Consider the following 23,751-nt stretch of genomic DNA (forward strand, 5'->3'; position numbering starts at 1 on the left):
TTGCTTTGCGCCACTATAGTGGAAGGAAACGATAGGGCCGACGCACAGTCAGCCTTCCAAGTGCGGCTGAAGAAAGATGACGTATTGTGGATACCTTCCAAGTTGTACCTTACACCCGAACCCCCAGATTCCCCCACTCAGTAGTTCATATTAATCATAATAGTCTTCGGTTCTGTAAACGCCCTCAGCGCATGAACTCCACACTCCCTCCCCAGCCCACTCTCCTTGCTACCTCCAAACGGCGTCATGGTAAACATCAAACTCACGCAGTTGACACCGACCATACCACTATCAAAGTCACTCGCCACCCTCAACGCCTTATTAATATCCTGCGTAAACACACCAGCCATCAACCCAAAGTTCGTGTTGTTAGCCAGCGCCATAATCTCCTCCTCAGTCTTGAAGGACTTGACGACAGAAACAGGACCGAAAATTTCTTCACAGTGGATTTCCGAAGTGGGATCCACGTCAGTGAAGACGGTAGGCTCGAGGTAGTACCCAGATGTACCGATGCGTTTGCCGCCTACAGCGAGGGTACCTTGACCGTTCTGACCGCGCTCGATGAAACCCTGTACGCGCTCAAACTGCGCTTTATCAACCAGAGGCCCGATATTCGTAGACGTCTCGTCCGGGTCGCCAATCTCCTTTGTCTTGTCCTTCATGGCTTGTTTGTACTTTTCGATAAAGGCGTCGTAGATGCCTTCTTGGACGTAGACACGGCTAGCTGCGAAGCAGACTTGGCCTGTGTTTGCGGTGATGGCATTGGCGGTCCACGTCACTGCGTTATCGAGGTTGCAGTCGTCGAAGACGACGGCGGGGGACTTGCCTCCTAGCTCGAGAGTAACGCGCTTGAGGTTGGACTTTGCGGCCATTTCTTGGATCTTCTTGCCGGTTGCAATAGAGCCGGTGAAGCTTACTTTGCGGATGCGCATATGACTTGCGATTAGGGCGCCGGTGCTTCCATCGCCGGTAAGGACTTGGAAGACACCAGGTGGGAAACCGGCTTCTTTGATGAGTGTGCCGAGGGCTAGGGATGAGAAGGGTGTCTTTTCTGAGGGTTTCAGGATGAAGCAGTTTCCTGTTGCGAGAGCTGGGGCGGCTTTGAGACCGATGGTGCCGATGGGTCCATTCCATGGGACGATGCCAGCCGTGACACCGAGGGGCTCGTTGCGAACGATCTTGAGGAAACCATCCTCCTGTGGCCATGACTCACCGCCAAACTTGTCGATGAACCCAGCATTGTATCTGAAAACCTGAGCTCGGTTAGTGATCACTTTCGGAGTCTGAAGTTGAACCAGAAGCCTGGCCAAGGGTCATACATACTTCCGCGCAAAGTCCAATTTCAAAAGCACCAAATGCCGCCGGGGCACCCAGTGAAATTCGTGATAATTGTGCAATACCATCTGCATTCTTCTCAATGAGATCTGCAAACTTGTTCAGAATGCCCCGGCGCTGGTTCGCGCTCATCTTCTTCCATGCTGGGAACGCCTTTTCCGCCGCATCAACTGCGGCATCTACATCCTGTTCGCCTGCAAGAGGGCAGTCGTCTGCGAGTAGTTCCCCGTTCTTAGGGTTGTGGAGTGTGAGCTTCTTGGGTGACTTTGAGTCGACATATTCATTGTTGATGAAAATCTGCTTGGGCAGGTTCTTCGCTGAGTATTGCAAGGTCATGATGGGCGAGGTATGAGAGGGTGATGGGCGGGACAAGCTAATAGAATTGCGAACAAGAAATAAGGAGGAACGGGAGGGGTATATTGGATTTGTATGAAGGATGGTGCTGACATGGGCGAAATCTCACCTCTTCACTAAAGCAGTCGTCTTAACTAAAATGGCAAGAGCCAACACCAGAGGTACATAGGCTGGTGGCGGCAGAGCTCGGAAGAACAATCGCATGTGTAACGTTGCATGAGGAGAAGTCAGCTTGCCGGCAATGTGTTGTGACGAGTGATGAGGTCCGGCAACTAGCGCTCGCGGTTTGTTTTCCGCGTCGCTGGAGCTCATGCGTGTCGATTCATTTTCCCCACCTTCCCCGCAGCAACCCGCGTCATGCTTCAATTCTACCCTGGCGAAGATGACCGCCATTATACTGAATCATGCCAGGGACAGTTATGTGTTCGAAGAGAGTCATGTAAGAAGTAGGGTATCTAGGATTGCATAACGACAAATACGAAGGTGGGTCATATCACGGTTGTTTGTGGAGCAAGAGTAAAGTAGATTCAGGTACGTACTGCTTCTTTAGCATCAGAAAACGATATATGTCTCGAAACGCTCCAAACAACATACAATCATTCAGTCACTAGGTATAGCCAGCTCGGAAGATGCTTTCCTTCTGATCATGCGGAGAAAGTGCACACGGGATGTATTCACGCTTTCCTGATGCGAGCCGTCATCGTACTACTTACCCAGATAGATGCTACGTACTTGCAGTTGATGATAAAATAAACTCGGTTCTTCAAGATCTGAACACTATACCCGTGCTCTACGGACCCTCAGACTTCTAATCTAACAACCTAACTTTCCTTCTCCGCGTCCAAGCCTTCGTTCAACCAGCAAACGCCTCTTCAGCATGCCCACAAAAGTCGCCCTAATCACCGGCGGAGCATCAGGCATGGGACTGGCTGTAGCAACCGCCCTCTCAAAGCGCACTCACGAAGACTGGTCTATCCATCTCCTCGACCTCAATGCCTCAGCCGGCAAAACCGCCACCACGACGCTGAAAAACACACACTTCCACCAAACAAACGTAACAGACTATACGTCCCTCGTCTCCGCCTTCGAAGCAACCTACAACACATCCCAGCGTCTAGACTTTGTCTACGCAAACGCCGGCATCGTCGAACGCGACAACTTCTACCAGCAACACAATCTAGATGGTCCACCACCACCTCCGCCAAACCAATTAAGTGTAGATATCAATTTGAAAGCCGTGATAAACACTTCGTACCTCGCTCTCCACTACTTCCGCAAGACAATAGCAAAGCACGAAAGGCAGAATGTAGATCCCGTGCTGGTAATGACAGCATCGTGCGGCGGTCTGTACCCCTCCGAGTTTTGTCCAATGTACAGTGCGAGTAAAGCCGGCGTGGTCCAATTCAACCGCGCGATCACCGTTGCATATCACCACGAGGGGGTACGGACGTTTGCTACGTGTCCTGGGACGATCAATACGGGGCTGTTGAGTCAGGAGGAGTGGAAGAGTTTCCCGGTGGAGTACTTTACGCCTATGGAGACTTTGGTTGACGGCGTAGTGAGACTGGTAGATGGAGGCGAGATGGTAGATGCAAAAGGTGTGAAGAAGAGCAAGGAGGAGAACTGGGGGTTGACGGTGGAGGTAAACGGCAACAACTTGTATTTCAGCAACGGACCGGAGTTTTGTGATGAGAATATGAAGGAGATGATGAAGAATACTAGCATGGCGAAGCAGTTGGCTAGAATTGAAGGAGGCAAGCAGAATGGGACGAATGGCGCTTGAGTTGTATGTAGATTTGTATTACGCGTCGAACAACATTCATGTAGTTTTATAGCTTGGAATGGCGTCCTGATGCGAGCCTCATACCCCCATCCACAGCGATATCTTCGCCATTGATGTACGCTCCAGCCGGGCTACACAGAAACACCATGACGCCAGCAATATCTTCAGGTTCGCCCAGTCTCTTCCGTGGGTTGTTCTCCTCCAACTCTTCCTGCCCGCCCAGCATCTCGATCAAGCCGTTTGCGAGCTTCGACGGGAAGAAGCCAGGGGCAACGGTATTAGTCGTAATGTTCCTGGGCCCGAGCTCGACGGCGAGTTGGCGGGAGAGGTGGTGGGCTGCTGCTTTGGAGATGCTGTACATGATTGTGCCGTGCTCGCCGACATGGGGCACGGTTGTGCCTGCCGTGGAGGAGACGATGATTATGCGAGACGGCGATTGACGGGTGCCGGCGCGTTCGAGAAGGGGCGCGAAGCTGTTGGTGTCAGGGACCAATCGTGTAGTCGTCTCAGTGGAGATGCTTACAGTCGTGCCAAATTAAAGACGCCGCGGACGTTGAGGTCCAGCACCTTCTTGCTCGACCAGTCTGGTGTCGGGTCGAAAGGGCCTCCCCACGTCGCTCCAGCGTTGCACACCAGGATGTCTAACTTGTTGTCCGTCTCCTGCACCTTCTTCACCAGTCTCTCAATGTCCTCGGTATCGGCGACGTTGGCAGCGATGCCGACTGCTGTGCCGGATACGGGCAGCTTGTTGAGTTTCTCGACGGCCTGGTCAATGCCCTGGTCTCCTTCATTCTTGCGCGCAGAGATGAAGACTTTCTTTGCGCCAGCGAGCAAGAATGCCGTGGCAGTATGGAGGCCGAGACCCCTCGAGCCTAGTGAGGAGGATTAGAAGGCGCTGGTGTTGTTTCCGTGGCATTGCTTACCTCCAGTGACCAGCGCGACCTTGCCGTCGAGGCTGAACATGCGGTTGAAGTCTTTTAGTTCCGACATGATAATCAATCTCCAATCCGACTGGGCAGATGGCGAAATGGCAAACGAGAAGCAATCTCGCAACGCGCCATGTTGACGGATTATCTGGGGTAGGTGGGTGTCGTGGGGAGCTCGGAGTGTGGAGTTCGATATCCTCGGAAGCGGCGCGTCGCGTCAATGCACCCCCGCGGATACCTCGTCTGCCCGGCTGTAGCATCGACGCCTCTTCCATGACGGATCCTCACTATAAGCCACTCTTCCACGATGAAGACACTTGCATCTGTTGCTGTCTGGCTTCAAGGCTATCACGGTTGTCTCGCGTCTTTTCCGTACTCCGACTGAGCCTCAGCATCCTCTCTACCACATCGCAGCAATGCCTTTCCCATCACCCTTCCCTACTCTTGACATTCCAAAATGTAATCTGCTAGATTATCTGTTCCCTCAGGGATCAGTTCCTTCCGACACTCCAATTTGGATTGATTCCAAGGATACAGACCAGCACCTCACACCACGATCGTTGCTACAATGGTCGAAACGGCTGGCGTTGGGTTTGGATCGCATTGGGAGCAAGCCGGGCGAGGTGGTCATGATCTTCACTCCAAACCACATCTTCGTTCCCGTGGCCTACCTTGGAATCGTGGGGTCCAAGCGAATCTTCAGCGGCGCAAACCCAGCATACACGGTCTCTGGTAAGATGGTCTTGCAAGTGCAGCAGGCGCTGTGCTAATAACATCCAGAGATGATACATCAAGTTGCAAATACAGAAGCAAAGTTTATCCTCGCGCATCCAACATTGATCAAAGCAGCTGTAGCAGCAGCCAAGGGCGCAGGCCTTCCAGAAGGACGTGTCTACCTCTTCTCAGACGAGCCCTGCGCACCGGTCGAGGGCTGCAAAGACTGGAGAGATATGTTGGCGTCCCCTGCGGAAAGCAAAATCTACCGCTTCCCGACCTTGTCTGCGCATGAAGCAGCAACAACCACAGCTACAGTCAACTACTCTTCCGGCACTACCGGGCTGCCCAAGGGCGTCGAAGTAAGCCACTACAACCTCATCGCGAACCTGGAACAAACCATCTTCATGCGGTATCTCAACAAGCCATGGAACGCAGACACTCGGCCTCGGGAGACATGGATTGGCTTTCTACCTTTGTACCACGCATACGGCCAGCTTTACACCATCGCCATGGCCCAGAAGCTCCAGATACCCTGCTTCATCATGAAGAAGTTTGAATATGAAGAGTTCCTGCGGGTAATCCAGACGCATAAAGTCACACACCTGCAAGTCGCGCCGCCAATCATGGTCATGCTCAGCAAGAGGCCGGAGACGTCCAAGTATGACCTGAGTAGTGTGACAGAGATCCTATGCGGTGCTGCACCTTTATCAAAAGAGCTCCAGAATGAGATCAGCAAGAAGCTGCAATGTGAGATCGTACAGGGCTGGGGTATGACGGAGGTCACCTGCGGAGCCATACATGTGCCAGGAGGTACCGTAGACGAGTAAGTTCGACCTCTCCTGATTGTCTCCTTCCTTTCGTTCGCTGCTGATACTCTGGAAGCTCTGGAAGTGTGGGTCAACTAGACCCAAATTGCGAATGCATGCTTCTTGACGACGACGGCAACGAAGTCCCCGAAGGACAACCAGGCGAACTCCATGTCCGCGGTCCCAACATATGTCTCGGCTACTGGCGCAACCCAACGGCAACTAAAGAATCTATATCGCCGGATGGGTGGCTCAAATCCGGTGACGTTGCCGTGGTAAAGAATGGATGGTTTTGGATAGTCGATCGGAAGAAGGTAAACGCCTTTCACCCGCTCACGTCTCTCAACCGCATAACCTGCTGACACTTTCCCAGGAACTCATCAAAGTGAACGCCCTCCAAGTCGCACCCGCAGAACTCGAAGCTGTACTCCTCGAGTTCGATCCCGTTGCCGACGCAGCTGCCGTTGGTATCACGCTTGATGGCCAAGAATGGCCGAGGGCTTATGTGGCGCTCAAGGACGAGTACAAGGGCAAGACTACGGCGGAGGATATCCATGCGCATATGAAGATCAAGGTTGCGAAACACAAACAGCTTGTTGGTGGAATCACATTTGTGGATGAGGTGCCGAAGTTGCAGAGTGGGAAGATTATGAGGAAGGTTGTTAAGGAGTGGGCGAAGAGGGATGCTGAGAAGATGGGTAAAGCTAGGTTGTAGACAGCGCCCATATGTTCAACTGAGAGGTCGATTTCATCTGTACATGCTTTCATTAACAGTGCTAAGTTGGGTTGTTCGACTTTCAGATATGATGTGGACTCGATCAAGCAGACAATCGAAGTAATCGTGGAAAGGTCCATCAGGCTGGAGCACAAGGATCTGATGCAAAAGAGTTTTCAACACCTCATCATGGGATTTCACGTTTGGACCATATGTTGCATGAATCAAGTTGCCGACTACAGATTGTTTTCATGACATCGATGTTATTGCCGAACACCCCCGTCTTCACCGTTCCAAAACGAGACAAGTGAGGTCTTGGCAACTACACCTTGGTGTGGTTCGTGCCTGAATGACCCCGCGTAACATCATCCGCGACCCCTCAGTAGATGCGCACCCTCGATGCCCATCATGGCGCATCGAAGTGTCACCGTAGTCATGAATCTCGGCCTGGCTAACCCTGGGATGCAGCCACATTGCGCGCGAACTTAGGGGCTGTCTCGTACTGGCCACGGCGCCTGCGAACAGGCCTATTGTATCCCGCATGACAGCGACCAACCGGCGTGCAAGGAGATGTACAGTGTATGAAGACACCCGAGGCGCGGCTAAACACTGCAGAGATGTTGGATTGCCACGACATGGTGGTGCGACTGCATAGCCTCTTTGTTTATGTTGACGGTGCTGCGTCTTTAAACCTCATCTGCTGGATTTGAGGCTCCATTTCCATAGACCACTCGCGCTTTGTTCTCTTCCCTAATCGTATCACTCCATGCAACCACGGGTACCCCCTACGATAGATCCAGAAGCTTGCCGACCAGTTTCACCAATCGCGACAATGGGGGGTTCTGAGATGCCAAACGGTCTCAACACCAATGGCTACGGTCACAACTACGACTACCCACCATCACACATTGACGGCCCTTACAGAATTCTAGATCAATATCATTCCAAGCCGGCCAAGCTGCGGGTAGCATGTGTCGGCGCGGGTGCATCAGGGCTCTGTCTAGCCTACAAGATGGAGAAGATGCTCGAGCCTGGATCTTGGGAGCTGACGCTGTACGAGAAGAATGCGCAGTTTGGCGGAACTTGGTATGAGAATACGTATCCAGGTGTTGCGTGTGACATCCCATCGCATGATTACAACTTTACTTGGGACCCGAAGCCCGATTGGTCGACCTTCTTTGCATCGGGCAAGGAGATCCAGGGATACTTTGAAGACTTTGCAGAGAGACATGGAAGCAAAAAGTATATGCAGTTGAATAGCCGCATTGAGCAAGCAAACTGGAACGACGAAGATGGTTGTTATAGCCTCACCATAAGGAATCCGAAGACTGGTTCGATGAGGAAGGACTGGGCGCACGTCCTGGTGAACGGCTCAGGTAAGCCTTCAACATCTCACCTTTTCCACAGTGCTAACGATTGGTAGGTATCCTGAATAACTGGAAGTGGCCGGATATCGAGGGCCTACATGACTTCAAGGGACCCGTTCTACACTCTGCATGCTGGGACCACAGCGTCGACTTCACAAACAAAACCGCGGCCGTCATCGGTGTTGGTTCGACGAGCGTGCAGATCGTACCTTCGCTCCAAAAGATTGTGAAAGGGCTAGAAGTCTACATGCGGAGTCCGACGTGGATATCGCCTCCTTTTGGTGCTGGCGCACTCAACGATGATCTACAAAAAGGACAAGACGTCGACCCAGGACAAAGGCAGTATACCTTTACCGAAGCGGATATCAAAAAGTTCAAGGAAGACCCCGAGTACCACCTGGAATTCCGAAAGAAGATCGAAGCAGAGATAAACAGCTTATTCGGAATGTACCAACAGAACTCTGAACTTCAGAATCAGTTCAAGGATGTCATTACCAAGGAGATGCATCGTCGCATGGGCCCTGGCCACGAGAAGCTCAAAGAATTCATCATTCCCAAATGGTCTGTTGGCTGCCGGCGCATCTCGCCCGGCGACGGTTTCCTCGAAGCTCTGGTGCAAGACAATGTGACACCAGTCTTCGACGGCATTGAACGCGTAGTGCCCGAAGGTATCAAAACGCGCGACGGAAAGATCCACAAACTCGACGCCATTGTCTGCGCGACGGGTTTCCAGGTCGCCTTTCAACCCGCATTTACCGTCCGCAACGGCTCCAACGTATCCATCAAGGAAGACTGGACCAACGGTCCTAACCTTTACATGGGTGTATCCGCGCCGCGCTTCCCGAACTTCTATACCATTGTTGGCCCCGGTGCGACCTGGAGTAACGGTACACTTATACCGAGTATTGAGACAACGGTCGAGTATAGCATCAAGTGCATGAAGAAGATGCAGACTGAAGGGATCAAAGCTATGAGCGTAAAGCAGGACGCTCTAGACGAGATATATGCGCATTTCGACGAATTCCACAAGACAACCGTGTGGCAAGAAGAATGCAGGAGTTGGTTCAAGAATGGGCAGATTAAGAATAGGATTTACCTGTGGCCTGGCGCTGTAAGTAGTTTTCCGTCGCGCATCCCCGCCGTCTTTTGCGCGTATCCCCTATCGAACCCCGCATTGGAGCGACGCATGGCTGACAAGAATGGTTTAGACTATACATTTCCTCAAATCTATCAAGACACCACGCTGGGAAGACTACGACTACGTATACCGGTACAAGAACCGATTTGCTTTCCTGGGAAATGGCGACGTGAAGGCGACGAAGATGAGGGATATGCATGGTTTGAGTCCGTATATTCGGAACTACGACCACGAGTGGGATGTTGACTGAGCTGCTGGGAAGGAGACATTTCTTTGATTCTTTTGTGGTGGGCTGGTGGCTGGGGCTGAGAAGACACGTCTCGATGGATCAGGCGTCCCGTCGGTTATTGGAGCTAGTTCTGGGCCCTGGTTTCGGGCTGTTTCTTTTCGATTGGCATCCGAGCGTGCTGGGCGTTTTCCATCAGCGTTCGCATCTTAGCTATATGACGAACTGCTTCCCTTGAATTCTTGTTGCATTGCTCATGCATCCGTTGCCGGGCATCACTATAGCTGCCCGTTTTCTTGTAAGGCATCAGCGAGCATCAGTGACGTCGCGGCTCCAGTGGTGTCAAGAACCCCTCAGCTCCGCACGGCGTCCGACGAAGTTCGCTAAGAAGCCCGATGTGCATAACAAGCTATAATCACTATGGCTAGCCCGACAAGAACCCTGGATTGCATATTTCGGATGCTCGCTTCCTAGTCCTAGCAAAAGCGCCAAGAGGCAAACATCACGATGATAACTAAGTTGCTAGCTCCCCGAGACTCCGCCTCGCCAATCGCAAGCTTCAACCCCGCTCATCGCGACATGTTTCGACTCATGCTTCCCCAGATTTCTGCTTCACTCCGCATCAACACGAATCGCGAATCCCGACTACCGCCATATAGGTACGACGCTACAGTGTGCCATGGCTTGCAATTGGGCCTTTGATGGGATGCAGAGCGGCCCCAGACTCAGCACAGATGCGAACTTCTGACGCCACTGGTCCATGTGACAATGCGCTCGAGGCGACGGAGCGACTTGTCGTGCCCTACCAAGTGACCCGCAATACGCTCCTACGTCAGTTGTAGGCTTCTCCGCAAGGATCGGCTCAATGCCGGTTAACGAGGATGTGGAGGGAGGGCAAAAAAGAACCCTGCAGTAGATTTGCCCTCCAGCAGGTAGGTGTTCTCGATTCTGCAGGCTTTCGCTATTCGTGGATCACGACTCGCCGGATCAGGGATCAGGTCGTCCCGAGCACGTCGAGCCGGCGCCATTGCTAGCTACATGTCCTTTCGTTGCCTGCTTTCGCTAAGAAATTTGCAAGCTGCCAAACGTGGGCGCATAGCATGAAAGCTGCCTAGTACAGTCAAACTGCGGGGCCCCACCTTCACGGGTCGAACGCCTGATTCTCTTTCTGTCCAACAGCTGGCGGTGGAGGTTTAGCACTAGGCTGGACCTGGATCGCTTCATGTTTGCGGACGTCGGAGTTTAGGCTTGAGAGCCGTCTTCTCTGGTGGATCTGCGACTTTCCTTCACGCAACGTTCACAGCACTGTGCGATACACCGGTATCTTCTCCTAGCCATTCTCAGCCTGTGAGACAGTAACCTTCATCCATCAGTCGAGCGATAAAGTTGATGGCCAGTGAGAGTAGAATGACAGCTGAAGATAAAATGAGCGAACAGCATTCAGATCCACAGGAACCTGCTCCCAAAGCTGGCAGCAAGCAGGAGCAAGGTACGTCGGAGAAAGGATCATCAAAAGGGAAGTCTTCGAAACCTCGACACAGAGCGTCTGTCGCTTGCGCCTCGTGCCGCGACCGCCGGATACGTGTATGTCTGCTCTAGCTATCTCCAAGATTTGTTCTGACGACTCCGCAGTGTGTGGTACCTCCGGGCGAGACGGAATGCACACAGTGTAAGAGATCAGGTGTGGAATGCATCATCAAGAACGACGACGAACGAAGACGGTTTGTAGTGTGATTCTGAGAGCTTGTATCAAGCTGACAAATCGATAGACCGATCTCGAGGGCGTACATGTGCTCTCTCACTGATCGCGTAGCACTACTAGAGACGATGCTGAAAGAACGAGGCGAGGAGTTGCCGCCAGCAAACCACCCACCCAAGACGCGCCATAATCCTCAACCCGACGAAGACGGCACATCTCCCAGCCGCAAAACTGGTGATAACCAAGTGGCCAACGACGAAAACAACTCCAGCCCAAGCAGCCAATGTAGTCCTCAAGACGACTATCCTGTATTCGAACAGCACGAGATGAACACGAATAGCCCCGGTTTCTCAAATGGCGACGCAGAGAGCGCTGGCTCGCCGTCCATGCTACCACCACCAAAGAAGGATGGCATGGTTAACCGTCTGCTCTCCACGCGCGGTCATCTCAGCTTCGATCAACTCAATGGCCGCCTTCGGTACTTTGGCCCAACAACAAACTGCCACGTGCATTCCGAGTCCATCAACCCGTTTGGCGCAACCCAAGAGATGAATGAGCAAGCTCGACGAGCAGACAAGATCATCCGGTCCCTTCCACTTGAAACATATGATTACCTCATGGATCTATTTTGGCAATGCTATAATCCTGTTATCCATGTCTTGCACCAGGATGCCTTCAATGAAGATCGCGAGAATGGCCGCACACAGTTCTACTCCGGGTTCCTGCATGTTTGCGTTTTGGCTATGGGTTACCGCTTTGCGAATAAAGAGAGGCTCGACATAAGGAGGATTGGTCTGCCGGGTATGGAAAGTACATTGCATCGCGAAGCAAAGTACATGCTTGATCATGAACTAGAGCGACCAGGTGGAATACCCAGCGTGGTTGCCTTGTTGTTATTGGGCGACCTCGAGTGTGGTGTCGGTAGAGATAATCTGGGGTGGATGTACGGCGGAATGGCCGTTCGACTTGCTTTCGACATTGGGTAAGTCTTTTTAAGGGGAAAATGAAGTGATGTATTGACGTTTGTCTAGTCTTCATCTTGATACAAGACTCTCCGGTCTGCCAGAACGCGAGGTTGAGATTCGCCAAATGACGCTTTGGGCATGCGTCATATACGACAAGTACTGGGCACTTTTCCTGGGCCGTCCGACATCAATGAAACCTTCTGATCTCGAGATATATCATTTGACCAAGCAGTTTGAACGGCTTGGTACATGCCGTCCCGCTGGATTAGGGAAGAGCATGGAGACTATGATATACGAAGCGCTTCTCGACCTCATGGAGCTCGCTGGCAAGATAACTGAAAATATGGATCCGCATCGCTCGCAGAACACTGCTTCTGACTCGCACACCGCGGTGGACCGAAACCAATATATGCGCATGGCTGCACTGGATCGCGAGTTCAGCAGTTGGTACGCTAGGTTGCCGGAGCAGTTGCGCTGGACGCCAGCTAATATTGCGACGGCTCCGTTCTCGTTTTTCTTGTTGCACCAGCAGTACCATGCTAGCTTGATCCTCCTCCACCGGCCGTTCGCATTATACGAAGACCAAGCAGGCAACGAGACCGGACCTGACGACCACTTCTCGGCGCTGAGCAGGACAGTATGCACGAAACATGCCATTCGCGTAGCCAGGATATATTGGCAACATCGCCAACGGTTCGACACGAAGCAGATATTCGTAACGGGTATGCAACACGCAGTATGTGTCACCACTATCCCCCATCCTCCCTACTTACTAACAGCATCTTATCCAGGGCACAGCAGCAACAGCCCTCGTAGCAGCCCTAGCATTCATCAAAGACCCCACCTCCCGCGCCAATAACATGCAATATCTTGAATGCCTCACCGCCGCCCTGTCAGACATGGCATCCACCTATCAACCTGCAGAACGCATGTCGACCGTCCTCCGTGCCGTGATGGTCGAACTACGTGGCGGCCCAGAACCCCCTAATTCCACACACTTTAATCTATACAAGCCCGCATCCTCGACCGTCCCAGCGCGAAGAGGCAGCACAATAGACATGGACGCCGACAGTAGCCAACAATGGGCCAAGAAACGACAAACCAGCCGCGGCAGACAGCGAGCAGGTACCGGCGGAAACAGCAGGAAAACGAGGACGATGAGTATGAGCACTACCATGAGTATGCCGTCGTCTGATCACGGTCGACACAGCGGACTTAATATCAAAGCTCCCCCGCCACCTCGCTTCGATGACCCGTCTGGCCAGAACAACGATGGCTATATCTTGGTGACGCCGCGGAGTGAACTCGGTAGTACCGGCTGGCCTAGCTTGTCCGAGCCTCCTGAGCTTTCTCACAACCTATCTACCCCTTCTACCACGTTGTCGTCGTCTCATGCCGCGAATCGCAATTCGGGCGCATGGATGGGTGCGGATTACGATCCGCAGGACCCGATAAACCAACTTGCCAATGCACATTTCCCCGAGCTGGGCGCGTTTGACGATCTTGGTACAAGTGGTGGTGGTGGTGGCGGTGGTGCCAATGGCGGGGGGATCGAAGGGGGCAATCTGGGTTTCATGCCGTTGGGTGGTGAGAATGACTGGAGTTTACCGAAGGAATGGAGTGGAGGGGTGGACATGGATGGATTAGGTGCTTTTGATATGTAGTGCTAAGGCTCTCGAATATCAATGACTGCGTCCCTACCTGTGCTCATAATCTTCTCTTTTTCTGTCTCTGACTTTTCGTCAGTCGCAACAGTGCCCATGCGCACCAGCCCGCTTTCCCGCCCCTCGCCCATTCTCTCCACCATGCGTTGGATGTGCGGATGACTAGGTGCAGGCCTCCCACTTGATCGCCTTCTTGACATGCCTGCCCCTATATGCATACCATCCCTGTCACCCAGTCGCAATCGCATGCCCGCTTCCGTCGACATGGTCCTGTTCACGCCCGTTGGCGGTGCCAGATCCGTGTCGTCAGGAACTTTGGACTTGCTGTTCGGTCGCAGCCATCGCCATAGTTCCTTTGTCTTCTGTGCCCAGATAGCGTAGCCGTATTTGGTTGAGAGGAAACCGATGATGCTGAAGAAGGGTATGCAAATTGCTACCAGAACGATTGCGAACGGCCAGAACGGTGCTGGACTCTCTGGCATGTTCGTCATACCAAAAACGGACGTTACAAATGTAAGAGGCTATCAACGAGTCAGTCGCACGTAGATATGAAGCCGTATCTCAGCATTGCTAACATACCATGAAGAAGAGGTTGACGATAGTCAAGACTTTGATGTTGTATCCTTGATGTACGGTAACGTCCGCCAGTTCAACAGACTTACGCGATTCCTGGATGCTAGTACCCGAGAACAACTGCTCCTGCAAGGTCGCAATTTCATGACGTCGTTCGTTGTTTTCCGCAATGATTGTTCGGAGCTCCTTCATCTCTCGTTCAAACTGGAGCCTCAGCGACCGCAGGCGGCGCTTCCAATGGTCATTGCGCGGCGACTCCTCAAATAGTGGCCATAGCGTTTTGTTCTGGCCTTCCCAGATGTCATCGGTGAACGTGTCTTCGAAAGCGTCGATCATGGACTTGATGCTGTTGTTGACGTTACCCAACGTTTGGTGGGCGTAGAAATACCGGCGAATCCATGTAAAATCCTTGTCCTCAAACAACCGCGCTGATCGTAAGTCCTCGCTGAATAAGAAGCCTAAGGGCGGGGTGACGAGGTCGGTAATGCGTTTATATATTTCGTCGAATCTCTTCCTTGCATCCCGATATTCTGTCAGCAAAGCATGGAGAAACGCTTCCGCGCCATTCAAGAACTTGTGGCCTGTCTCAAAAGTGTATGGGGTTCCACTCGCTGGTGTCGACTTCCAGTCCGGAAAGCTCTCAAGTTGCAAGACCTGCCATGGCGACCACACGTCGTTCACCCATCCGAACTGTGTTTTCGCACGTCTTCCTCTGTTGCGGATCCGGCGTGGTTTGTCGTCATATAGCACTAGCGCAACAACGGCACTGCATCGCGAAAGTGGTATGTGGTGGTCAGAATGGCCTGTAATTTTATCCGCACGCTGCCATTGCATCGGCACGCAATCATCTCCAACAATGGTATAATACTCAAAGTTGAAGAAGAATGTTCGCTGGTGTTTAGGATTCTGATTGAAGGCCCGGAACATGTGCGCAGACGATGCTTCCGTTTCGACTAAATGTCGAAATAGTTCGTCCATGTCGAAAGCATCATGCATTGTCAGGTGCAGTGCACCGAACAGAATGGGTGAAGGTTCTCGCGCGATGGTGATACGTCCGACCACCTTCTCATCCGGTTGTTTTCCAATATCGCGTAGTGCATGCCAGATCTCTGTAGCTCGACTCATGTTGTTATCGGGGCCGGCCACTTCAACCTGTTCTGGCAAACCGTTAGGCCCGACATTATACACTTGGAAATGTGAATAGTGGCTTCGGTCATCCGCTGGCCCGGGTCCCGTATGGAAGAGATGAGGCTGTTTGGTAAGTTTCGCGGGATCGGAGATGATTGATGAAAGGATCTCTCTGCCATGTTCAGTCCAGTCGTGAGTCTTCAAATGTTCGCGTAGATGTTCATGGTCGAATGAGTGGGAAGGTAGCTCGTCTTGGACAAAATAGTCGTCTTCATCGTCGCTACTGTCATCAGATAGTGTCGAGGTATCGGCAAAGATGGCATCGCCGCCATGTCGTGTGGACGTGCGACGGAGGTGTTGAGCCTCCGAAGGTTTGAAAGTGTCGTTCGTTACTGATAAGCTCTTCAGTAGCGCGTCATGAGATCGCTGGAGCGACTCTAACTGCTTCCGAAGGTCGTCGAGCTCAGTCGTTGCCATCTGGTGTGCTCAAAGCCGTGTGATCCGACATGTAAGAGCTATACTCAAATTTGAACGTCGCAAAGCTTTCAGCTTATGTCGTGTAGGAATCTTAGAGTCGGCCCCCACACTAGCGTTGCTGCACGCCCAGCCTTCCCATTCAGCATTCGACATTCCCATCCAATCTTCATTTGCGCCAAGGTGGAGCTAGGGTGGAGTTAAGTCGAGAGGCGCGGTGGGAAGAGGGGCCATTGGCCTAATGCGTGTACACCGGTGTGCTGTATGAACGAGTTGTGAAGAAGAAATGCACGAAGCCTGCTGGTAGCTTCGCTCACCGCCCTTTTCCGATTGGATGCCATCTTCACGATGCGACCCGTCCAGATCTAGCAATCGAGCACGAGGCAGCTCACTGAAACTGCCATACAAAAGACGCATGCATATCGTAGACCGGAATTTGTTCCAAGGCTACTGCTTTGTTGACAAGGAGCCATTAGAGCGGGCGGAACGGGCCCACGAGCGGCGCCATCCGAATCGGGTGGGTACTCCAACTTGACAACGTGTACAGTCGAGCAGTGTACACTCACGGCGTGACGCTCCTGAGCTTCAACGCCCTTTAACTAGATGCGACGGGACTATTTGGACAATTGGAGGCAGAAGGGAGGCTGGGCGCGATTGGTCGCGATGCTGATCTTCTCCTCGATCGCGTCATTGGCCTCGCTTATCGCTTGCCAAATTCCTTTTCTGGTGAGCAAAACCTGGGTGACACGAACGCCGAACACCGCCAACAGCAATTGAAAGGGCATTATGCCTACCCTTTTCAGTTTTCTTTCGGTATCACTGCCTGTGATTCTGGCCGCTCTGATATATCAGATCGGCCTCCCCGCTTTCATCAGCGAGCACGTACCATCCACGCTATTTCCGAATTTGTTCGTACCCACACACTGCTACAAGAACGTCAGGACACTATCGTCGAAGCTTCCACAGGCAGAATGCTTCACCATCCATGACGGCAAATTCTCGAGCGTCTTTGTAGATTATGCATCCGATGATACAGTCAAAGAAGCACGTACTGGCTACGTATATCCCGGTCTGTGGGATGGACACGGTCACTTGATACAGTTTGGAGAGTCTCTAGATTCCGTGAGCCTCTTTGGTGCCGAATCAATGGATGAGGTGCAGAAAAGGCTGGTAGAGTACAGGGCAGCCCGTCCGGAAAAAGGATCTAGTGAACAATGGCTGAGAGGCGTTGGTTGGGATCAAGCTCATTTTGAGGGGAAGTGGCCTACTGCAGTACGTTACTACTGATCAGGTCGAATTGTTCACGGCAACTACACTCCTACTAAACCTTCGCGTAGGCAGATCTAGAGCTAGATGACAGCTTCAAGAATCTTTACGTCATGCTGGATCGGGTTAGTTCCCAGTATGAACTGCACCCGCAACATATGCTGACTTAGTGTAGGTCGACGTACATTGCATTTGTGAGTAGACCCCAGTGAGCGGGTGAGTACGAGAGACGCGCTAACTCAGTACGCTTATTGCAGGGGTATCCGAGAAGGTACTCGATCTTCTCCCATCATTCAATGTACCTCCCGGAGGCGATGTCCCAGCAAAGGGTGTCTTCTGCGACAATGCCATGGATATCGTCCTGGAGCATTACCCGAAGCCTGATAAGGCGCGCAAAACCGAGTTCATCAAAGCTGCGATGTCTGACTTGAACAAATATGGCATTGTCGGAATGCACGACGCCGGCGTAGTACCGGGAGACTTGGAGCTCTATGAAGAACTGGCGAACCATCCGGACTGGACTGTCAGAGTCAATGCCATGATCGAATGCGATGTGCGCAACACGTTTTGTCCTGAAGCTGTGAAGAAGGTTTCGACGTCAAATGGAAGATTCCACGTGAGAAGCGTCAAGCTTTTCGGAGGTATGTGTTGATGATCCACTCTCATCTATAGACTAACGTATTATAGACGGAGCTTTGGGTTCTTGGGGCTCAGCTATGATTGAGCCATACAGCGACTTGCCGGAGTCCACCGGCTCGCTCCTTGTCAACGCAACTACACTGTCACGTGTGACGCATGACTGGGCCGTCAACGCAGGATATCAAGTAAATATCCATGCTATAGGGGATCTTGCTAACAGGCTTGCGATTGACGCGTTTGAGGCAGCCTTGAAAAGCTTGTGCCCCCACGCTGACCCCCGCGACTGTCAAGCTAAACATCGTTTCCGTATCGAACACGCCCAGATTATCCATCCAGATGACCAGCGTCGGATGTTAGACCTTGGCATCATTGCGTCGATACAACCCACGCACGCGACCTCGGATATGGGATATGCGGAGAGTAGACTTGGTCAACAACGAACAAAAGATGAGGCTTACAGAATGCGGTCATTGTTACCAGTTCGTCCAGTCCTTGGAAGTGACTTTCCAGTGGAGCCCGCGAATATTTTCGAAGGAATGTATGCAGCGATCACACGACGAAGTCCACATACAGGCCTAGATCCAAATGGTGGCAAGACCGGCTGGTACCCTGAGGAACGCCTCACTTTCGAGCAAGCTCTAGAGGGATTTACAGTAAATGCTGCATACGGTGCGTTTCTAGAAGGCAAAGCTGGTGTCATCGAGGCAGGGGCGTATGCGGACTGGATAGTGCTTGACGAACAGTTAGAATCCTTGGACCCGGAGTCTTTGAGGAAGATGACAGTGAGAGAGACGTGGGTGGGGGGCAAACGAGTCTATTGACGGCTCAGCCACGAAAGGCTTCCTCGGTAACAAGTATAAGTGGCAAGGCGTCTCTAGATGGCCTATGATCTCCACGCCTGACATCAGCCCGGCAAGCCATCGACATGATACACGCGACTGAGCGGCTAGAGCGGCCGTCAATCAAACTTCGAACTCTTCGAACATTCGAATGGGAAGCTGCGGGCGAAAGAGAGGACTTTGATCTGCACACTGCCGTTAGGGCCTGAAGATGCGGGTCATAATGCGTGTCCGCTTCCGGAGTAAGGTCTATAGGTCTTCTTTCAACATTTTATGCCCAACAAGTATCCAACCCCACACATTTGTACTACATTGAGCATAGATCCCGATTGTATCTCGGGTCATCCCTAGCTAAACTTACTATCCCACACGACCATCATGGTACTCAACCAACCAGACAAACGATATTACCGCTTAATGCGTTTGACACATGGCAAACGCGAAAAGAGTTTTTCTAGTCTACAGCTGCGCACGTGTGCTGCTTGTTCTTCGTGCAACAGCTGACATTGACAGTCACGTATAAAACTTTGCCAAACTGATGGTTCGTGTCTAGCAAGATACACAAACACAACCATACGGCCTGACATAACAGCGAAAAACAACATTAATACTTGCATTTCAATATGGCGGACATTGAACGTAAGACTACGACGCAACAATCCAAGCCCACTACCCCTGTCGATTCCGTTCTCGCTGTCACCCCTCCCGTCACACCGAATGCAACAAGCACTGCGGCGCACCGGCTAGTCTCCGAGATCAGAGAAATACACACGGTACTCAGCGGACTATCGTCGTTAGCACCGTCAGAACAGGTTAATTCTCTTCTCACGCAACTTGTGAATCTTTGTGTTGTACCTTACAGTACGGAATTCACGTCATGTTTCTTCCGTATACCCGGTATCGAGAGTCTTTGCTCGAATCTACGACCACTATGTTCAGAAGCCGAAGGAGAGTTGGAGAAATTCTGGGCAAAGCGTATGCTCCACGATCTCAGTAGTAAGTATAACCCAGCGATACGGCATATCATTGTGACAAAACAATTAACCATTATCAGCGAGTCAACAACAAACCTCGGGTATTCTCCAAACCTTCCCATACTACCAAAACTATGTTGATCTCTCTCGGCTGGAATGCGCAACCATAGAAGCGTTTCTTCCGACGCCGCCATGCAAAATCGCATTCATCGGCTCCGGCCCGTTACCACTCACCTCGCTCTGTTTCCTGGATCGTCACCCTAATTCGCGGGTGTATAACATAGATAGAGATACCACCGCGTTGTCTGTCAGCGAAAGTTTGTGCAAGCGTTTGGGCTACCAGGACGACCGCATGAGTTTCGCGTGCGAAGACGTTACACAAGAAACAACATCATCGACATCAGGATGGCAATCATGCGAGGTGGTATTTCTTGCCGCACTTGTCGGCACAGATACCTATACAAAGCTCAACATATTGAAGAGCATGGCCGGGGAGTTGGCGCCGGGGACATTAGTGGTAGCAAGAAGTGCACAGGGTATGCGGAGTGTATTGTATCCGGTCAGTAATGATACTTGCTCTGCGTGATCGTCTAGAAGGACCGAATGGCTGACAAAAATTTAGATATTGGAGTTATCCGAAGACCTCCAGACTATTGGGTTTGATATTCTCGCCGAAGTACATCCGTGGACCAAAGTCGTCAATTCCGTTATAGTTCTACGCGTCAAAGAGAGGTAATGAGGGAGTAGTTTGAACCTTTCTGTTCATTCCGTATGTTCACTTGGGTTCGTATAATGGCAAAGTGGATTTACATGGTTAGCGACATATCTGGCTCTTGTCACACTCATACAGTAACCACCATAAAGCGGGACTGGAAGGAGCGTGTACAACCCAGTCGGCTCTGGTTCCCCATTGCGTTTGCATAAATACATGTGCAAACCTTTATTTACTGCTGCGCCGGCTGTCGATGACGTGAAAGCGCCACCAAAGTGACAACCGTCTACTATCGGAGTTATGCCTAGCTAGCGTAATATTGCCAAGCGACATAAGAAGTATCGTAATCCTTTCGGTGAAAATGCAGCCGGGCATCGGACTGCCTTGTACCAGCTTGCAATAGATCAGACAGGGCAATGGATTAACAAAACATCTGCTCACACCAGTCAAGGAGATGCTGTCGTTATGAGCTGTTCGCTCGAGACATGATGATATTGTATCATGTACATGAAAACGTGGGTATCCAACCATGGAGGCAGTCCAGCCACCGCCCAACATAGACCTAAATTATCTGTATACACAAATGGAACTTTCCTTTTTCGACCGTTAAAATTCGTCATTACCGAGCCTGTTGATGCGGACTATCGCCACTTTCCAAGTGTGGACTCGCCCAGTCAATCTCTGGTTTATACATCTTGGGGCTCTCGCCGCCTTTGGAATTTGAACTGCTCCCTGCCTCTTCCACATCTTCCGAGACGGTGACTTGGACATCGGTACTCTTCATAATCCCAGGGCCCTTGTGCTCGTCGTCGGGCAAGATGGCTCGATCGCTCTCGTCGTCGCCGTCTAGGATGCTTTCGCCGGGTAAGCGGGAGTGGTAGGCTTTGCTGCCTTGAAAGTTCTTCATGTGAATGCTGTTTGCGCCTTGGCCGGTAGAGCGACCGTAACCGTATTGTGGTGTTTTTCCTGAACCAGTGATGGTTGAGGGTAGGATCCTCTTGAAGATGTGATCGAATGCTTTGCGGAGCGGTGGAAGCGATGCGATGAGGATACCGATCGAGAGTTCAGAACTGGACCAGATAGTGAGAGAGACTCCGTCCCATGTCGGGTCTTGCGTTTTAGTGATCGACTTGAGTTCGATGGTCTTGAAGATCGAGCATATCGTTGCACTAGAGAACGTTAGCCAAGGTCATATAGCTTGTGGACGTTTTCGCTTACGGAATACTGAGCAAGAAGACAATGCGAATACCCCATTGAGTTCGCTTGCTCAACTGGACGCGCGAAAGATAGATGAGAGGTGCAGCCATGTAAACTACATCTGTGATGATGTTGCTGATACCCTGAAAGTAGGATAGCGCGAGTGTGCCTTTCGCCCAGCAATGGCTTTCTCCAGTGTATCCAAAGTTCCAATTTCGCTCCAGGGGTGTACATCCGAACAATGTCAGAACTGGTGCAAGGAAGTTGAAGGCAGTAACCATCAAGATCGAAAGCCAGATAATGACCCGGTACAGCGTGGAGAAATTCAGCACGAGCAGCCAGGCGCAGATGGACCACTTCAGAAATGCAACGGCAATGATGTCTGCGCGCTACACGTCAGCAAACAAAAAGAGGAGTATATTGCTGCAAACTTACTAACGATCTGTGTGATCCATAGATAGTAACTGTAGGTTCTGAGATTCGGGAAAACCGTAGGGTCCATGATGTGGCGTCCAAGACCATTATTCACCACTACTTGATTGAGCGATGTCGCTGTGATGTTGAGAGCCTGAGATCGCCATATCAGCACCGTGTCCCGTACTGTCGGCGAAGTGGTAGGGCTGAAGCATGCCGAGACTTACAGTGGCTATGATCAACAGGTAATCACAGATGATGAACTTGCGCGATCGCAGTCCGTACACGACTCTCCATACCAAGAATGCGGTACTGATCAGCGTTAAAGTCCACACCGGGATAAGGACCTTCAATCGTTCGTCCGGCCATTCTTGTGTGCCTGCGGTGTCCATAATGCGCTGGGGCGGGGTCGTTCGGAGTGCGCTATGGCATGGGTTGCAAAGGTCACAATCGGTGAGCAAGGAGAAAAAGCAAACGTCCACTCAATGAACGGGAGTGCACCGGGGGTTTTCAAGTATGTTCTTCAGCGCCACTCATCTCTCGTGTCGGCCGCACTGGGTCAGAACTGGCGAAGCGAAAGCTAAACAGCACGGTTGCGGCGACGGGAGAAGGCCGCCAGATCGATCAAAGAAGGTGCACTCGCTCGAGACCGTCATTCGAAACGTTCCAACACAAGGATCTCTGAGAATGCATCCTAGGGTCACGCACTCCGAGCTGAATTGGAAGTGATGCCGCATAAATTGAGGCCCCACACGCTGCAATTTGGCCCAATTAGAGCAGAAAGCTCGGCGGGCGGGACTCCATGAATCAAGTGTACACTACACAGCCGGATAGGTCACACCATGTAGAGAAGGATCCGTGGCTATGTATGAGCAGGAGAACAATCGAAGACGACGACGTATGTTGTAGATCTTGTTGCAGATCCGAGGTTCGCAACGCTGGTGGGACACTCAGTGCGCACGCATTTACCCGCCCGATGGGCCTCAGGGCGAACGTGCGATCTTGCATCGTCCCGCGGTTCTCGGTGTTGCCGCATGGACGTGTTGCGCAATCTTTCGTCTATCTCACCAGAAGATGGGAAAGGTGGAAGAGGTGGTAGCGAATGTCAGGCCAGACGAAGCTAGTGGTACTAGTGCCTCTAGCGTGCTAGCTAGAACAATGCCGTGGAATTCTCCGTCCGCCCCTCACCGGTATCAAGAACCGAAGCCACCATTTGCGCCACCAGTCCCACGAGATCCTTATTCTTTTCCAGCACTCTGGAGTCGAAAGGACTGCTGTCAACCACGACGCAACAATGCATCTTCATTACCCACATCGTGCCGCAAGAAGTCATATGCGTGCGACCGAGTCTGAAACGATCATATTCCAAGGTACGTAGACATTTCATCGGGCTCTTGTCGTTGGCCCCTAGAATGTGGACCCTTGTCGCGACAAGACCGACCGAGTCTAAAACTCAAACTACAGGGAAGAACGCGTAACTGCGAGCTCATGGGGGCCGGGTTTCTACTACTCCGCTGGTCACGGTCGCCACTAGAAGCCTCTGATTCAGCATCCTGAAGTAACGTCAGACGTGCAGAAAGACGCTCTAACGTACGCAAACTGATTCGCCTTCTCACCGGTCAATTTGCACTAAACGTCAACGAACAAGACTTGTGCGCCGTCGGTACTTGCAATGTACCTCATTGGAACGACTGTTACGAAGACTAAATTCCGGGAAATAGAAAGGGAAACGATATGCTGATCAAAAGCTTAGCGGGTTGTCCTCTGCAAGCGAGCAGGACATTGACCCCGAAAGGGCGCCCACTCTCCGAAAGCGCGGTACCAGGCCTCCCGAGACAGG

General features: G+C 51.8%; 10 protein-coding genes across 10 annotated transcripts; 6 read left to right on the forward strand and 4 right to left on the reverse strand.

Annotated features, from left to right (window-relative positions):
- Window positions 1–137: 137 nt before the first annotated feature.
- On the reverse strand, window positions 138–1,671 carry AA0111_g8185 (Aldehyde dehydrogenase; the record flags this gene model as incomplete). Its single annotated transcript, XM_028654604.1, has 2 exons — window positions 138–1,253; window positions 1,324–1,671. The coding sequence occupies 2 exons, from the start codon at window positions 1,669–1,671 to the stop codon at window positions 138–140; spliced, it is 1,464 nt and encodes a 487-aa protein (XP_028504210.1).
- An 895-nt stretch (window positions 1,672–2,566) lies between these two features.
- AA0111_g8186 (hypothetical protein) lies at window positions 2,567–3,472 on the forward strand (the record flags this gene model as incomplete). The annotated part of the gene is made up of 1 exon (XM_028654605.1): window positions 2,567–3,472. The coding sequence occupies one exon, from the start codon at window positions 2,567–2,569 to the stop codon at window positions 3,470–3,472; it is 906 nt and encodes a 301-aa protein (XP_028504209.1).
- A 46-nt stretch (window positions 3,473–3,518) lies between these two features.
- On the reverse strand, window positions 3,519–4,462 carry AA0111_g8187 (hypothetical protein; the record flags this gene model as incomplete). Its single annotated transcript, XM_028654606.1, has 3 exons — window positions 3,519–3,945; window positions 3,996–4,344; window positions 4,396–4,462. 3 exons carry the CDS (start codon window positions 4,460–4,462, stop codon window positions 3,519–3,521), a joined length of 843 nt encoding a protein of 280 aa, XP_028504208.1.
- Window positions 4,463–4,814: 352 nt separating this feature from the next.
- On the forward strand, window positions 4,815–6,636 carry AA0111_g8188 (hypothetical protein; the record flags this gene model as incomplete). Its single annotated transcript, XM_028654607.1, has 4 exons — window positions 4,815–5,130; window positions 5,179–5,938; window positions 5,998–6,235; window positions 6,295–6,636. The coding sequence occupies 4 exons, from the start codon at window positions 4,815–4,817 to the stop codon at window positions 6,634–6,636; spliced, it is 1,656 nt and encodes a 551-aa protein (XP_028504203.1).
- Window positions 6,637–7,468: 832 nt separating this feature from the next.
- Window positions 7,469–9,391, forward strand: AA0111_g8189 (putative sterigmatocystin biosynthesis monooxygenase; the record flags this gene model as incomplete). The annotated part of the gene is made up of 3 exons (XM_028654608.1): window positions 7,469–8,012; window positions 8,060–9,114; window positions 9,212–9,391. 3 exons carry the CDS (start codon window positions 7,469–7,471, stop codon window positions 9,389–9,391), a joined length of 1,779 nt encoding a protein of 592 aa, XP_028504212.1.
- A 1,401-nt stretch (window positions 9,392–10,792) lies between these two features.
- On the forward strand, window positions 10,793–13,695 carry AA0111_g8190 (hypothetical protein; the record flags this gene model as incomplete). Its single annotated transcript, XM_028654610.1, has 5 exons — window positions 10,793–10,951; window positions 11,000–11,088; window positions 11,137–12,048; window positions 12,098–12,767; window positions 12,823–13,695. 5 exons carry the CDS (start codon window positions 10,793–10,795, stop codon window positions 13,693–13,695), a joined length of 2,703 nt encoding a protein of 900 aa, XP_028504216.1.
- Window positions 13,696–13,697: 2 nt separating this feature from the next.
- AA0111_g8191 (hypothetical protein) lies at window positions 13,698–15,873 on the reverse strand (the record flags this gene model as incomplete). The annotated part of the gene is made up of 2 exons (XM_028654611.1): window positions 13,698–14,216; window positions 14,275–15,873. The coding sequence occupies 2 exons, from the start codon at window positions 15,871–15,873 to the stop codon at window positions 13,698–13,700; spliced, it is 2,118 nt and encodes a 705-aa protein (XP_028504101.1).
- A 783-nt stretch (window positions 15,874–16,656) lies between these two features.
- On the forward strand, window positions 16,657–18,596 carry AA0111_g8192 (hypothetical protein; the record flags this gene model as incomplete). Its single annotated transcript, XM_028654612.1, has 5 exons — window positions 16,657–17,142; window positions 17,208–17,261; window positions 17,312–17,330; window positions 17,394–17,777; window positions 17,824–18,596. The coding sequence occupies 5 exons, from the start codon at window positions 16,657–16,659 to the stop codon at window positions 18,594–18,596; spliced, it is 1,716 nt and encodes a 571-aa protein (XP_028504102.1).
- A 641-nt stretch (window positions 18,597–19,237) lies between these two features.
- Window positions 19,238–20,324, forward strand: AA0111_g8193 (hypothetical protein; the record flags this gene model as incomplete). Its single annotated transcript, XM_028654613.1, has 3 exons — window positions 19,238–19,610; window positions 19,669–20,147; window positions 20,211–20,324. The coding sequence occupies 3 exons, from the start codon at window positions 19,238–19,240 to the stop codon at window positions 20,322–20,324; spliced, it is 966 nt and encodes a 321-aa protein (XP_028504103.1).
- A 595-nt stretch (window positions 20,325–20,919) lies between these two features.
- Window positions 20,920–22,303, reverse strand: AA0111_g8194 (hypothetical protein; the record flags this gene model as incomplete). Its single annotated transcript, XM_028654614.1, has 4 exons — window positions 20,920–21,469; window positions 21,519–21,879; window positions 21,933–22,065; window positions 22,139–22,303. The coding sequence occupies 4 exons, from the start codon at window positions 22,301–22,303 to the stop codon at window positions 20,920–20,922; spliced, it is 1,209 nt and encodes a 402-aa protein (XP_028504214.1).
- Window positions 22,304–23,751: the final 1,448 nt, after the last annotated feature.

The sequence above is a fragment of the Alternaria arborescens genome (genome assembly GCF_004154835.1).
Source record: "Alternaria arborescens strain FERA 675 chromosome Unknown contig_20, whole genome shotgun sequence".
Classification (NCBI taxonomy): Eukaryota; Fungi; Ascomycota; class Dothideomycetes; order Pleosporales; family Pleosporaceae; genus Alternaria; species Alternaria arborescens.